Source organism: Mastomys coucha, unplaced genomic scaffold (assembly GCF_008632895.1).
Source record: "Mastomys coucha isolate ucsf_1 unplaced genomic scaffold, UCSF_Mcou_1 pScaffold21, whole genome shotgun sequence".
NCBI lineage: Eukaryota > Metazoa > Chordata > Mammalia > Rodentia > Muridae > Mastomys > Mastomys coucha.
In genome coordinates this window covers 143812671-143828917 of record NW_022196904.1, presented here as the reverse complement: position 1 = coordinate 143828917, position 16247 = coordinate 143812671, and the positions used below count along the sequence as shown (strand labels likewise).

Here is a 16247-nt window from a genome sequence, read left to right as displayed (position 1 = left end):
TTCCCATCACCTGCCCTCTCCCTCCAGGTTCTTCCCATCACCTGCCCTCTCCCTCCAGGTTCTTCCCACCAACCTGCCTTCTCCCCAAGATCTACCCCCTTTCTTTTGCCTCCCCTCATAAAATATCAAGCTTCCAAAGGACATCAACCAAACACTGAATAACAAGCTACAATAAGACCAGGCATATACCATCACAAAAAGGTTTGACAAGGGAAACCAGTAGGAGGAAAAGGATTCCACAAATAGATGAAAGAATCAGAGACAGCCATGACCCCCTTCCCACCATCAGGATTCTCACAGCCAAACTACTCAGCCAAAACATAAATGTGGACGACCTAGGTCAGACACCTAAAGGCTCCCAGATCTTTGTGATTTACATTTGAAGAGCTTACTACTGATATTTTTAAACTTATTTCTTCTTTTGTTTTTGATCTCATGTTCTCTTCTTCATCTCTTATCTCTCTTTGTGGTTTTTCAATTTAGAGTCCATGTGCTAATCTTGTTTCTGTCTGGAAGAGGAACCCTGGCATCATCAAGAGTCATCTTTGTTTCCTTGGAACCTGCACATTTTGAGGCTCATGTTAGACATATAGCAATTGTAAACTAAGAGTCATATTCATTGCATGATATAACTTACCTGCTCCTGAGGACGGACAACCACTGTATTAAAATCAGGCCACTTGTCCACCAGAGCCTTGAGCTTGAATGGGTTTCCTTGGTTCATGTGGAAGACAGTGCCATAAACCTAAATATTTTAACAACTTAATAGTCAGCTCATTACAAAGGAACAATAAAAGCCTTGCTTTTGATACCAGAATTATGTTGATTTCTATGAAATTAGTGGGTATAAATCATACAAAATCTAGTTCAGTCTTCAAGTAATATTTTATTACTCCAAAGTAGATAGAATTTTCAAACAAAATTATCATTACAATAGTTAAGTATGCAGATAAATTAAATTACATCAATCTTACATCATTGAGTTTTTTCTATAAATTTCTATTTTCTGCCATATAAATATATGCCCATATCAATTTATAAACAATGGACTTTCCTAATGTGTATGAATTTCACATATAATATGCAAAGACACATGTCAATAAATAGGATTTTACATAGTTTTTCTTAATTGTCTAATATTTAATACTTGGGGTGAATTACAGTTGACATGTGTGTTAAACTATTCAATATTCACTGTTTAGAAAGAGACCCTGTTTCTAGCTACAATATATATATATAGCTACTTGAGACTTTAGTAATATTGATTAAAAAGGACTACAAACATATTTACTTCTCAACTGTACTCATTTTGTATGCAAGCACACTACCTCCTGACATTATTGAACTTCTGCAATATGGCCAATCAACTTTTTGGTAAAAGAATTTAAACCTGGATCATACGCTCTATCATTTTGATAAATACCTTTCCTATTTGATCAGAAGGAACAGTGACTTGGGATTGCATGAAACTCATGTGGCTTAGTCTATGAATGACAGCTCTACAGGTTGTCAGAGAGGCTGGGAAAGTAAATAGAATACTATGCCTTTCATATTTCTCATCCTCACACTCAGTGTAATAGTTATATTAAGCCTATCTTCTTCCTGTTATCCAAAAGAATCCAGGTATAGCAGTAGTTAACAAGAGAAAATGTAAAACAACAGGAGTCTCTACCTCATGCTTTGGGGGGGAGGTTAATGTTTGGTGGGGATTTCTGGATTTTTGTTTGGTTTGTTTTGTGCTATTGTAAATGGTATTTATTTTAAATATTGAATTCTAATTATTAATTGCTAATGTATACAAATAGAATTGAGTTATACTACTCATATATTGATCTTTAATTCTTTAACAATGTTAAATTTATGTCCAGAAAATTGTTTTGTAGACTGTTTAGATGATCATAACCTCTGAGAACACACTATATTTTACTTCCCCTTCCACAATATGTATTACTTTATTTTTCTTGACTCATATGATGATTAGGTCACCAATGTTTCATTAAATAAGATTAATGAAAATAGATAACATTGCTTAGTTATCCATCTTTTTTTTTTTTCTTGGTTTTTTTTTTTTTTGAGACAGGGTTTCTCTGTATAGCCCTGGCTGTCCTGGAACTCACTCTGTAGACCAGGCTGGCCTCGAACTCAGAAATCCACCTGCCTCTGCCTCCCAAGTGCTGGGATTAAAGGCGTGCGCCACCACCGCCCGGCTAGTTATCCATCTTAAATAAAAATATTCCTTTTCTTTGCTATAGAGAAAGATCTTAACTATATATCATGCCTACATGCTTTTTGTCAAGTTCAACAAATTCTCTTTCTTTCTTGTTTTCTGAGTTTCGTATTCATTAAGACTATAACATTTTGACACATTTTTCCTTACCTATAACTAAAGATCAAGCTAGGTGTGGTGGTGTACACCTGTAATCTAGGCACTCATAGGGGTGATGTCAGATGATGGTGAGTTAAAGGCCAGCTTGGATTACTAGGCAATATCTTGTCTCACCCAGTCATGAAGTTTTATATCAGTAATTGCAGCATTTTCAAGTGTGAAGCAGGGAACTGCCATGAGTTTGAGGCCATTGTAAATTACTTATAAATTGTAGGCAGTCTGGGCTACATTGTGAAATTTTGTCTCATAAAACAAACAAAAATGATCATAAGATTTTTATTCAGTAGTGTATTAACATGGTTATTTGTATTGATTAAACATGAATCAAATTTATTATTATGCAGAAATTTTGCATGTACAATTTTCAATTTTAACTTTAATTCCTTGTGAGTATATTTATGTACATGTGTGTATGAATGTGTGTGTGTGATATGTGCAGATGTGCGTGCCTATATGTCTGCAGAGGTAAGAGAGCTGCACTATCACCTTGTCCCCTTAAGATAGGGTTTCTCACTAAATCTGAAGCTAGGCTAACAATTAGTAAGTCCCTGTCATCCTCCTGTCTCTAGAGCAGAGAGCACTGATGTTATGTACATGGGCATGCCTGACCTTTTAGTTGAGTGCTAGGGTCCCCCTATGCCTATTTTTACACACATAAAGAAAGCATTCATACTCACTGAGCCATCTCCATGGCCCTCAAGTTCCATAACTTTTAAGAACACACTTAATATGATTTGAATAATTTTAAATTCATATTGTGTGTTTATGAGGGGGGTCTGTCTTGGACAACATCCTATGAATACTCTAATAGAATGGGGATTCTGCTGTTGTTAAGGAAAGTATTCTTTAAGTGACAGTTAATACAGTGAGCTCCTAATATTTCTTGGGTCTTTACTCTATATCATTTCCATCATATTTGAAAATGATGGAAGGAAGAATATTATCCTCAATTTTACTGGTAGGTTTATTTTTCTTTCAGTTTTACCAGCTTTGTTCTCATGTGTTGAGTCTTCATTTCGATGAGTGTAATTTCTAGCAGGTTTTATGTCCTCTGAATAAATTAACATCTACACTGTAATACAAAGATATTCCTTATCCCTAGTAATATTCTAGTCCATTTGTAATATAATTAAATGGTTATGGGGAAAACTATCTTATACAATGTTATCAATACATTCCTAAAACATAATTTCTTGATTAACCCAAATTATACATAATTCTTTGAGAATTTGCAAAGCAGGAATTGATTTATTAGTTCTGAGAATCATGTGGTTAACCTCTTGTCAGACATGTGACAGGAAAATATTAAACATTAATGCAGTTGCTTTTGTTAATTTGCAACTCTGAGAAACATCCAGTGTTATATAAAACAATTCCTGTGTGAGCACAAGGGACTGTCCTTGAGTCAGCAAAAATCATCTAGGTCAAATCATCACATTGCTGCTCACTATGATATGGGATGTGTATAGCATGCCTCCCATGCCTTGGGGTGACATCAATTAAATTTTAGGCCACAAAGTCAATATCTGACCCAGTGCACAGCTCAGTAAATCTTCCTTCCCTTCTCCACCTTTTCCTAGACACTTAATAGTCCATTTCCCTGAGAACATTCCACATTCACCTTTAAGGACTCAGGAAGGTATTTCCTTAAGGAGCTCTCCAACATCTGTAGCATCTGTGAACTTCGCAAATGGAGCATCTTGATAGCTACTTTATCCTAAAAGAAGAATTAAGGAATGTTAAAGACATCTGATGTGAGATCGTGTCTTCTATGTATGTGGTGATAGGAATAAGACTGGCCATCTTATGCTCATATTTTTGAATACCTAGTCATTAGAGAGTAGCACTATTTAGAAGGATTAGGAGGTGTAGCCTAGAGGAAATATGCCACTTGGGGTGGGCTTTGAGGTTTCAGAAAACAAAGCTAAGCCTAGTGGTTTACTCTTAATCTCCCTGCTGCCTGTGGATCTGGTTATAGAAATGTCAGCTATTTCTCCAGTACTATGTCTAACATTGAGTCTGACAGACACTATTTCATAATTTGAGGTAGAATCCAATTGTTTCATGGGTGCCTTCTCTACTAAACTTCTTACTATGTGAAAGAATAGGTACCTTTGTCTGAAGTGATCATGAGCATCATGCTGTCATGCTCCCTGCTATGATGACAGTAGTCTAAATTTCTGAAACTGTAAGCAAGCCCCAATTAAATGCTTTCCTTTATAAGAGTTGCCATGGTCATGGTGTCCCTTCACAGCAACAGAACTGTGACTAAGACAATATATGAAAGAAGCTATACATAGGAAATCTCAGCAATATGGTTCTCAAAACAAGACCTAAAAAAGATGACAATGTCAACTGACATGCCAGTGTGACTGGAGGAATTCTCATAAAAAAGTCTCCCTAGATGAAGCTCTACAGATGATCAATGGCTAATGAGAACAGAGGAATCAGTCTTTTCCAATAATGAGCACCCCCTCCCATGGGTTACCCAACCCCAAGAGGTTAGCCCTAAACAAATGTGAACAACACTAAGTAAATGCAGAAGGTTATGTTTATAAATTTCCATTTATACAGTCAAGTCTGTACATACACTTAAAAGCATGAACTTGAGAAAGAGTTGGTGTGGGGCCCAGGGACATGGGAAGAAGGAGGGGGAGAGGAAAGTATGTAGACATAGTATTCATATAAGCAAGTTTCAAAAACTTCAAAAAGAAAATCAAAGAGTGAGAATAACTGGAAGACATGCAGACATAATGGACAGTTCTAGTTCATAAAAAGCTATATCCCTACTGTTTCATGGGTGCCTTCTCTACTAAACTTCTCTCTACATGGAAGAAATGACAAGTGCTTCTGTGTGACATGATGATGAACATCATTTTTCAAACTTCAAAAGTATTTCTGAAGTTTCTGTTTTCATTTTTGTACCACCTACAATTCAAGCAACAAAGGGTGTGGGAAATTAATAGATCCATGCTTAAGGCACATATGAGCAACTTTTGCTTTTGTGTATGTGTGTGTGTGTGTGTGTGTGTGTGTGTGTGTGTGTGTGTGTGTGTACGTTAATTTTGAGGACTGAACCTAGGTTGTTATGAATGCCAAGCAAGTACCAGATACATATACTGATTATTCCATTGAGTGACTCTTCTTCTATACAAATAGTTGTGTATTTGAGGCAAACTTAAAAGGATTAAGATGGAGGGGTTATCTGTGTCACTAGCACATGGTAAATGAGGTGATTTCAAACAATATAGTAGCCTTTAAGTCTACAACAATGTACTCAGCTCTATGCTTGCTTGCAATCTTCTGCCTAACTTACTACCTAAATGAATTGCATCTTTTTTGATATTAAGAACAAAATTGAAAATCAAAAAGTGTTTTCTCTGAGCCCTTCCATGTGGGATATAATGATGCTATAGTGAACCACTAACAGAGTTGATGGTACTAGAAATTTACATTTAGAGAAATAGATCAACTGGTGGATGGATAGATAGAAGGTAGACAATTCACAGATGACAGATGATAGATAGAAAAATAGATAGATGATAGATAGATAGATAGATAGATAGATAGATAGAGATGATAGATAGAAATAGATAATAGTAGATAGATGATAGATAGATAGATAGATAGATAGATAGATAGATAGATAGATGACATTCTTTAACCTTTATACATAATAATAACATAGACCATTTCCACACTATCAAAATGTTCATTTCATTTCCATCAATCTCTTAATCTGACTCTCTGGCCCAAGAAATCATCAGTAGTTTTCTGATTTTAAATTCTCCTTCAATGATATGTTAATCAATCATATAATATATATTTATATATTAAATCATTATTAGAATTGTGTTGTTTTTCAACATATTGTGTATTAGAACATATTTTGACACTTTTTAAATCATCAAATGCAATTTGTTTTTTATATTTTGGCAGTACATTTACCTATACATGAATCAGAGTTTCTTATCCTTTAATCTTCAAATGGATACTTGGTCTGTTACGGTTTATAGGCAGTCATTAGTAAAATTACCATGCTAGTGAATGCACACATTCATGAGATCATTTTTTATTTCTAGATCTATATTGCATGTATTTGACTTTGTAAGGAAGTGTTTATTTTTTTCTTGAAAGTGAATGTACAACCTTAAATAGTAATTTTATAATGCAAGTATCTAATTGGCATTTCTGCAAAATAATCAACACATATCTATGCATTCATAATCAGCAATCATTAATAAAGTAGTCTAAAGCCTCAGTTCTTCCTAGTAAAACACACAGGGCTCATTACTAAGGTAGAACAAACAGTTAAGGCCAACATATATTTCAACAGATCAACTTCTCAAGGGATTGGCTAAGCTGAATTGTACCCAAACACTGTGACTCAGCAGAAAAAGTGGCTTTAGAAATCCTCACAAGGGTCCAGGTTAGTTGCCTCTGCTGCTCCTCCTGGAAGACCAACAGAGTCAACTAACCTGGACGCTTTGGGCTCTCAGAGACTCAACCACAAACCAAAGAACATACACAGGCTGGGCCTAGGCCTTCCCGCACATATGTAAGGATGTGCAGCTTGGGCTTTTTGTGGGTACTGAACAACTGGAGTGGCAGCCATCTCAAAAGCTGTTGCCTGAGCTGGAGAGATGGCTCAATGGTTAAGAGCACTGAGTGCTCTTCCAGAGGTCCTAAGTTCAATTCTTAGCAACCACATGGTGGCTCACAACCACCTCATAATGGGACCTGGTGCCCTCTTCTGGTGTGTCTGAAGACAGCTGCAGTATACTGACATACATTAAATAAATAAATCTTTTTAAAAAAATTTATTGCCTGTCTGTGGGATATTTTCTTCGGGGAGGGGGGGTGCCCTCAGTGGAAGATGGTGCACCTAGCCTCACAGATTTGATGTGTCAGGGTGGAGAGATTCCTTGAAGGACCTGTTCAAAGGAGAAGAGGAGAAGGGGATAGGGGAAACATTGTGGGATTGGATGACCAGGAAGGGATCTGTGAGCAGATTGTAAAGTGAATAAGTAAAAGAAATAAAAAAGTTAATACAATATAAAAAAAAAATAGGTTAAGTCTTTTAGTCCCCATGGCCCTAAACCTCTGAGGAGAGGAATCAAACAAAAGTCACACAGATTAATCATGAAATGATCATACGCAGTCTGCCCCATCCCCAATGCACACCTTCAAGTTATGCTGAAATTTAAAGGAGACAAATCCAAGAGATGGGGAGTAGGGTATACATGCTGCTATCTTTGCTAGTACTTTGCACAACTTTGTCTTATCAGCAAATTTAAGTCACATCATCTTATATTTAAAGTAACTTCTTATCTATTACTGCCAAAAATAAAGCAAGCAAACAAGCAAACAAGCAAGAAAGAGAAATCCTCACAACCCAATTTGTATTTGGTAAACAACACAATACAAGGACCATCCTTCCCTGAGTCAAGTGGGTCTCCATGTGTTCTCCATGATCATCTAGGACAGGGATAAATAAAGACCCTCCAAAAACATCATTCTTTGCTTCAAAAATGATGAGCTGAATTCATTAACCAATCAGAAAGTAATTATTAACCAAACAGGTCAAATTCTCTACTTCCCCTGCTGAACATACAACACCCCTTTCCCCTAACAGCTTCCAATGAAATGGGCAGAGTTCAGGGGGAAATGTTTTCTGATCCATAACAGATGTGGCTGAGTTTTCTATGACCCTGCACAAAGTTCTCTATGGCTCTGTTGATTTCTTTTCATAAACAGCTGAACTTTATCCCCATGAATCTGTAAGAACAAAGTTTGTGTTAACAAATTTGACCCAACTTCAGTTAATTTTGCCCTCATCACATGATTGAACTTTGGTCCACTCTCAGTCTGAATCAACACTCTCAGACAGACAGATGCCTCCTTTTTGCCATGAGGGCTGTCCATAAGGTTTCTTTGAAGAAACCAAGAGGCTAACTGTGTAAGAGAACAGATCTCTTCCTCACCCCCCGCACATTGGTAGATCCTAGGGTCCGAGACGCCTCTGCTACCATTGTCCTTCCTTCTGTTGTGCAGTAATCACGTACATAAAAATTCTCCTTTTCTTATCCTCTGTGAAAAAATAGCTGTGGCCTCATTAAAAGTTTACTTCATTTGGCCTTTCCTCCAGTCTCTGCTCAACACTTTATCTCCATATTTGCTCCTGTGAGTATTTTGGTCTCCTTCTAAGAAGGATCGAAGCACCCACACTTTGATCTTCCTTCTTATTGAGCTTCATGTTCTATCTTAATGGTTTGAAAGTGGGGTCTTGGGAAGCCATCGGGACTATCTGAGACCACAAGGGTGGTGGCCCCACAGTGGCATGAATGGCTTTATAAAGGGGAAAAGAGGCACAAAGCAGCACACCTGTGTCGCCATGTGACATAATTGTATCTTGGTTATTTGGAGCTTTTGGGCTAATATCCACTTATCAGTGAGTGCATACCATGTGTGTTCTTTGGTGATTGGGTTACCTCACTCAGGATATTTTCTAGTTCTATCCATTTGCCTAAGAATTTCATGAATTCATCATTTTTAATAGCTGAGTAGTATTCCATTCTATAGATGTACCACTTTTTCTGTATCCATTCCTTTGCTGAAGGACATCTGGGTTGTTTCCAGCTTCTGGTTATCACAAATAAGGCTGCTATGAACATAGTGGAGCATGTGTTCTTATTACATGTTGGACCATCTTCTGGGTATATGCCCAGAAGTGGTATAGCTGGATCTTCAGATAAATCTATTTCCAATTTTCTGAGGAACCTCCAGATTGATTTCCAGAGTGGTTGTACCAGCTTGCAATCCCATCAGCAATGAAGGAGTGTTTGTCTTTCTCCACATCTTTGCCAACATATGCTGTCACCTGAGGTTTTGATCTTAGCCATTCTGATTGGTGTAAGGTGGAATCTCAGGGTCGTTTTGATTTGCAGTTCCCTGATCACTAAGGACTTTGAACATTTCTTTAAATGCTTCTAGGTCATCCCAGATTCCTCTGTTGAAAATTCTTTGCTTATCTCTGTGCCCCTTTTTTAATAGGGTTATTTTGTTCTCTGGACTCTATCTTCTTGAGTTCTTTGTATATATTGGATATTAGCCCTCTACTGGATGTAGGACTGGTAAAGATCTTTTCCCAATCTGTTGGTTGCCTTTTATCCCATATACAGTTACCAAACACAAACACTATTGTGGATGCCAAGAAGTGCATGCTGAAAGGAGCTTGACATGGCTGTCTCCTGAGAGGACCTGCCAGAGCCTTACAAATACAGAGGAGGATGTTTCAGCCAACTATTAGACTGAGTGAGGGGTCCCCAATAGAGAAGTCAGAGAAAGGACTGAAGGAGTTGAAGAGGTTTGTAACCCCATGAAAAGAACAACATTATCAACCAACCAGACCCTCCAGATCTCTCAGGGACAAAGGAGTACACATGGCTCCAGCTGAATATGTAGCAGAGAATGGGCTTGTCATGCATCAATGGGAGGAGAGGTCCTTGGTCCTATGAAGGCTGGATATCTATCTATCCCCAGTGTGGAGGAATTGAGGGCAGGGAGGTGGGAGTGGAGGAATACCCTCATAGAAGCAGGGGGAGGGAGAATGTGATAGGGTGTTTCTGGGAGGGTGGGAAACCAGGAAAGGGGATAACATTTGAAATGTAAATAAAGAAAATATCCATTAAAATGTGTTACTTTGTGACTAGCATGGGGACTCAATGTCTATATGTTTATGCATTCATCCTTTCATATAATGAATCATGGATGAGTACCAACTGTTTTTTTGCATGAGTTAATTTTAAATTTGTTTCTTTTCCTTTTTTTTTTTTCGAGACAGGGTTCCTCTATGTCAAACTCAGAAATCCACCTGCCTCTGCCTACCAAGTGCTGAGATTAAAGGCGTGCACCAGCACTGCCTGGCTAATTTTAATTTTATTAGTATTATTCTTTAATCATTTTATTTATAGTTCAGTCATTTATCCCACTCCTGGTCTGCCCCTATGACACTTCCTCGTCCTATTCCTTCCCCCACCCCCATCTCCAAGAAGATTCTTCCCCCTACCCAAGCAGACCTTCGCACTCCTTGGTGCCTCAAGTCTCTCAAGAGTTAGGTAAGTCTTCTCTCACTGTGGCCAGACCAGGCAGTCCTCTGCTGTGTCAGCACCTCATATTAGCTAATATATGCTGTCTGGTTGGTGACTTAGTGTCTGAGAGATCTCAGGGGTCCAGCTTAATTGAGACTGCTGATCTTCCTATGGAGTTGTCCTCCTCTTTAGCTTCTTCTAGCCTTTCCCTAATTCAACCACCGGGGTCCTCAACTTCAGTCTACTGGTTGGTTGTAAATATCTGCATCTGACCCTTTCAGCTGCTTCTCGGAGGGCAGCCATGCTAGGCTTCTGTCTGTAAGCATACCATACCATCAATAATAGTGACTTGGATTCTCCCCTTGAGCTGGATTCTAATTTAAGCCAGTCACTGGACCTCCTTTCCCTCAGTCTCTTCTCCATTTTTAGCCTTGCAGTTCTTTGAGACAGGGACAATTCTGGGTCAGAGTTTTTGACTGTGGGATGGCAACCCCATCCCTCTACTTGATGTCCTGTCTTTCTACTGGAGGTAGATCCCTCCCTCTGGATCCTGAGCATCTCTCACTTCCCAGGTCTCTGGGACATTTTCATGGGGGAGGGGAGCAGGGGGTGATTTCCTAAACATAACTCTAATGGCTCAGGCTCTAAGATCAAGAGTTGATAAATGGGACCTCATGAAACTGAAAAGCTTCTGTAAGGCAAAGGATATAGTCAATAGGACAAATTGGCAACCTACAGATGGGAAAAAATTCTTCACTAACCCCACATTAGATAGAGGGCTAATATCTAAAATGTATAAAGAACTCAGAAGTAACCTCCAAAAAACCAAACAACCCAATCAAAAAATGGGGTATAGAACTAAACTAGAATTCACAACAGAGGAATCTAGGATGACCTAGAAGCACTTAAAGAAATGTTCAAAGTCCTTAGTGATCAGAGAACTGCAAATCAAAACGACCCTGAGATTCCACCTTACACCAATCAGAATGACTAAGATCAAAACCTCAGGTGACAGCACATGTTGGTGAAGATGTGGAGAAAGATAAACACTCTTCCATTGCTGGTTGGACTGCAAGCTGGTTCAACCACTCTGGAAATCAATCTAGAGGTTCCTCAGAAAATTGGAAATAGATTTTATCTGAAGACCCAGCTATACCACTCTTGGTACCCAAAAGATGCTCCACATGCCCCATATGCTCCACTTTGTTCATAGCAGCCTTATTTGTGAAAACCAGAAGCTGGAAACAACCCATATGTCCCACAATGGAAGAATGAATACAGAAGATGTGCTTCATTTACACAATGGAATACTATTCCTCTGTTAAGAACAAGGACATTATGAGTTTTGCAGGGAAATGGATGGAATTAGAAAATGTTATCCTGAGTGAGATAACTCAGACCCAAAAGGACATGCATGGTGTGTACTCACTAATAAGTGTTTGTTAACCAAAAATGTACAGAATACCTAGGATATAATCCATAGAACTCAAGAAGGCTAACAAGTTGAAGGGCCCAAGTGAGGATGCCTCAATCCCACTTGGGAGGAAGAAGAAAGCAATCACAGAAGGTGAGAGAGAAGGAGGGATCTGGGTGGGGAAGGTGATAGGGAAGGGAAGATGGGAACATGATCAAGTATTGGGGAGTAGGGAGGGACAGGACTGAAGCCCTGAGGGCCAACAGAAAGAATAGAAACAGGCAACTCTCAGGAGGTTCAAGGTGGGTGACCCTCTAGAATGTACCAGAGACCTGGAAGGTGAGAGACTCTCAGGACTCAAAACAGGGACCTTAGATGAAATGCCCTACAGTGGGTAGAGGGAACTTATATAGAGGGACTTATAGAGAGTCCACTTCCAGTAGAAAACAGAGGATCAAGTGGAGGGATGGAGTTGCCATCCCACAGTCAAAAACTCTGACACAGAATTGTTCCTGTCTGGAAGAACTGCAAGAACAAAAATGGAGAGAAGCCTGAGAAAAAGTACAGTGACAGGCCCAAATTGAGATCCAGCTCAGAGGGTAGAGGGGCAAGGCCTCACACTTATTGATGCTATGGTGTGCTTACAGCCAGAGGCCTATCATGACTACCCTCCAAGAGGCCCAACAAGCAGCTGAAAGAGTCAGATGCAGATCCTTACACCCAACCACAGATGAGGTTATGTGTATGTCTGTGCCAGTACCTATGTAGACCAGAGATTGATGGTTAGTATCTTCTGAACCTTTTCTCAGTCTTATTTTCTTTCTCTGTGCGTGCATGTGTGTGTGTGTGTGTGTGTGTGCGTGTGTGTGTGTGTGTGTGTGTGTGTGTGTGTGTGCTTGTATGCATAGGTATACATGTGGGTATAGTGTTTATGTATATGCTCATGTTCACATTTGTGATCTATGGAGGGTACGGCACACTAATAGGTTGGAATAGGTGTGTCAGTATGGGTGTGGGCTATAAGACCTTCACTCTAGCTGCTTGGAAGCCAGTATTCCGCTAGTAACCTTCAAATGAAGATGTAGGATGCCTCCATGTCCCTGCCTTGATAATAATGAAATGAACCTCTGAACCTGTAAGCCAGCCTCAATTAAATGTTGTCCTTATAAGAGTTGCCTTGGTCATGGTGTCTGTTCACAGCAGTAGAACCCTAACTAAGACACAAGCCATTAGAAAACACACTGGTTACTATGCTCCATGGAACCACTGGGTATCTCATTAGAAGCGATGAAGAAAAATCATCTTGTTGGACTTGAATAATTGTTACTCTTTGGTGTGGGGTTTTCACAGCTCAGTCTTTCAAGACAAAACCACACTTGTCCCAAATCATTTCCCTCTCTATTCCTTCTGCTTTCATGGCAATTATAAATGGCCCTTGGCCTATTTTTGGTGTCCATGAACTGACTTATCGGTGTTTAGGCACTAACTCTAGCTGGCTCCTTCCCTGTTTGCTCTGACTTCCGGATATCTGGTCAGTGTGTTCACAGACTTCCCTTCTTTAGTTTGACCCCTTGGAACACTGGTTTATTGGATGATTGAGGGGAATATGTATCTATACAAACAGTGCTGGCAAGAGTTTGCTTCTACTGGCTCCAATGACCAAAGATCTCACCCTGTTTTTGATCCTGTTGCTTTAATATGTTGCGCAATGTGTGGACTAACGAGACTTCTATGTTTGTTCACCAACTACAATGGGCAGTGGCAGGCCTTTCACTGAGCCTTGCACTCTCTATGTAGAAAACAGTCTTTCCTTTCTTTTCCTGTTTATTTATTCTTCTCTACACAGCACATTCTAACCACAGAAAACGTCCTAGCCAGAAGCGCTGAAGCAGAGTGAGTTTAGGAAGGTTCATTTGTATTCCTTTTGTTTTGTTTTGTTTAAATTTGTATTCTTTTTCAGTGCTGATGACAGGACCTCAGAAATTTTATGCAAATAAGAAGCAAATTGAAGTTTGATATCAAAGTACTGCAAGAATACTAGCAAGAAGTATTCCTGAGTACATTTGAAACCAGCTTCTGCCAGTGTACACCCACACCCAGAAATTTGTTCAAGTAATGTAGGAGAAAGGGAACGGGAACACATTGGTGACCTGCCAGTGCTAGCTATGGGCAAAGTCCTCTTGTAAATGGCATTTGGAGACTCTTTATGAAACCACTTCTGTGTTTGAAATTTATCCAAAGAATGCAATTCATAGAAAAAAAGTTCTCTATGAAAAATTGTACATAACAGAGACATGTCATCCTTTATCTACATTCATAGATATGATGGTAAATATTCTTAATTAGGAATCCTTAATAATAGAGTTGTATTATAGATAAGGGTTTTAAAATATATATCTTTTATGGTTTGAGTAATCAATTTACATTTTCAAAGTGTTGGTATCTGTGATTTTAAGTAGGAAGATTCATTTATCTGGATATTAGTAATTCAAAAGAAATCTAACTATCTTAGTATGGTATAAAATATTTACACAAACAAACACACACATAGTTCCAAATAAATATCACTTGAATTAGCACACTTCTTTCCAGCCTCAAATACATTTGCTGTCATGGGTCTACACATAGCTATTTTCAGTTTCTTCATATTTATTTATCAATTCATAATAAATCCTTCCTCCACTCAATCAAGAATTTCTCACAAATCCCAGCAGATTGCTCTGTATTTGACAGTTTCCTAAATCTTACTAAATGAAAAGCCTCATTTCTTCCCTAACAAAATTTCCATAACCAATGAGTTCTAACAATTTCTATAATTACCCAACAGGAACATTTTGATTCATCCCCTTCAGGAGAAAGCCAAAAGGAGACGAGGAGTCCCCAAGTGTGTTTCTCCTGGTCCTCACCTGTAAAGCTGTCTCCTCTGTCAGTCTTTCCAGAAGCCAGCTGGAAAAGCAGCAGCAATAGATGGTGGCGATGAGGTGCTTTGGTCTGGCTTCTAGGAAACTGTTAGGCAGAAGTTCTCAGAACATGTGTACCAATCTATGCAAACTCAAAACAGTGTCATATCAGGCCACTCCCTCTGGGGTCCTTGTCCCAGGATCTGCTCTGCAACTGGAAAGTTAACTGTGTACATTTGGGGCTCTTTTCCAAAAGACTGGGCAACTTTTTACTCCTAGAAATGCCACTGTCACTCAGAAACTGAGCTGTGAAGCCAGCTGACCAGGAGTTAGGGGCTGTGTGGGTATGCACATGTGATGGAGTATTATTTAGCCATAAAAAGGATACAAGTTTCATGTTTGGTATAATATGAATGAATCCTGATTACAGTGTATTAAATGAAATAAGCTAGGCACAGGAGAGAAATATCATATGATCCCACTTAGGAGGTTGGTGTAGAGGAAGCAAATTCACAGGCGTGGAAGGTAGAATAGAGCTTACTAAGAGCTGAGGAGGTTAGAGGTTATTGTTTAGAAGGTAAAACGGTCACATTAGGTAATGATGGTATAGTTGTGGTTGTAGATAATGGGTATAATTGCAAAATCCTGTGAATATATTTAACACACTACATTGCACACTAACAATAATTAAAATGATGTTATCAGACTTTACAACAATATATTTGCATATCTGTATGGATATATGTGAATGTGGGTATACATATGCACATATACATATATTTGGGTATATGTGCCCATAGAAAACAAAATATATCTCATTTCTCAAGGATCAGTATATTTATTCCTGTCTGTGAATCTCTGTCAATTAGCCTCATATAAATACACTATTTGTATTACCAAATCTCTATTTTCCTCCATAATGTTTGATTTCTCATAACTGGCCACTCACATTTTTCCTTATGTATTTAAAGACATACAAATACTGGCTAATGGTGGCACACACCTTTAATCCCAGCACTTGGGAGGCAGAGGCAGGCAGACTGCTGAGTTCGAGGCCAGTCTGATCAAGTTCCAGGACAGCCAGGGCTATACAGAGAAACCTTGTCTTGAAAAACCAATACAAACATGCACATGCACACACACACACACACACACACACACACACACACACTCATGCAAGCATGCACATGTAGTAATTGCTATAAAGACTTTCCTCTGAGGTAGCCTAATCTAAAAGTTTAGGTAATGGTTTACAGTTCTCCAGGCTTTGCCAGGCACTTTACTTAGAGATCAGTGTGATGCGAATGACCTGAGACAATGTCAGCTATTGTAGTAACCTGAACATTTTTTTTGTTTTTTTGTTTTTTGTTTTTTGGGTTTTTTTGTTTGTTTGTTTTTTGTTTTTGTTGTTGTTGTTGTTGTTGTTTTGTTTTTTGTTTTTTGTTTTTGGGGGGTTT

The 16247-nt window shown here is 38.7% G+C and overlaps 1 protein-coding gene across 1 annotated transcript in view; it reads right to left on the bottom strand.

Moving 5' to 3' along the window:
- Positions 1 to 16247, bottom strand: part of LOC116101065 (glycine N-acyltransferase-like protein) — a 30591-nt gene that overhangs the window by 9341 nt on the left and 5003 nt on the right. Inside the window, exons 2-4 of the mRNA XM_031384759.1 lie at positions 14797 to 14896; positions 4008 to 4103; positions 638 to 745 (exon numbers count right to left, since the gene is read on the bottom strand). Coding sequence (XP_031240619.1) covers positions 638 to 745; positions 4008 to 4085 — 186 coding nt within the window. The 5' untranslated portion in view covers positions 4086 to 4103; positions 14797 to 14896. The remainder of the gene's footprint in view (positions 1 to 637; positions 746 to 4007; positions 4104 to 14796; positions 14897 to 16247) is intronic.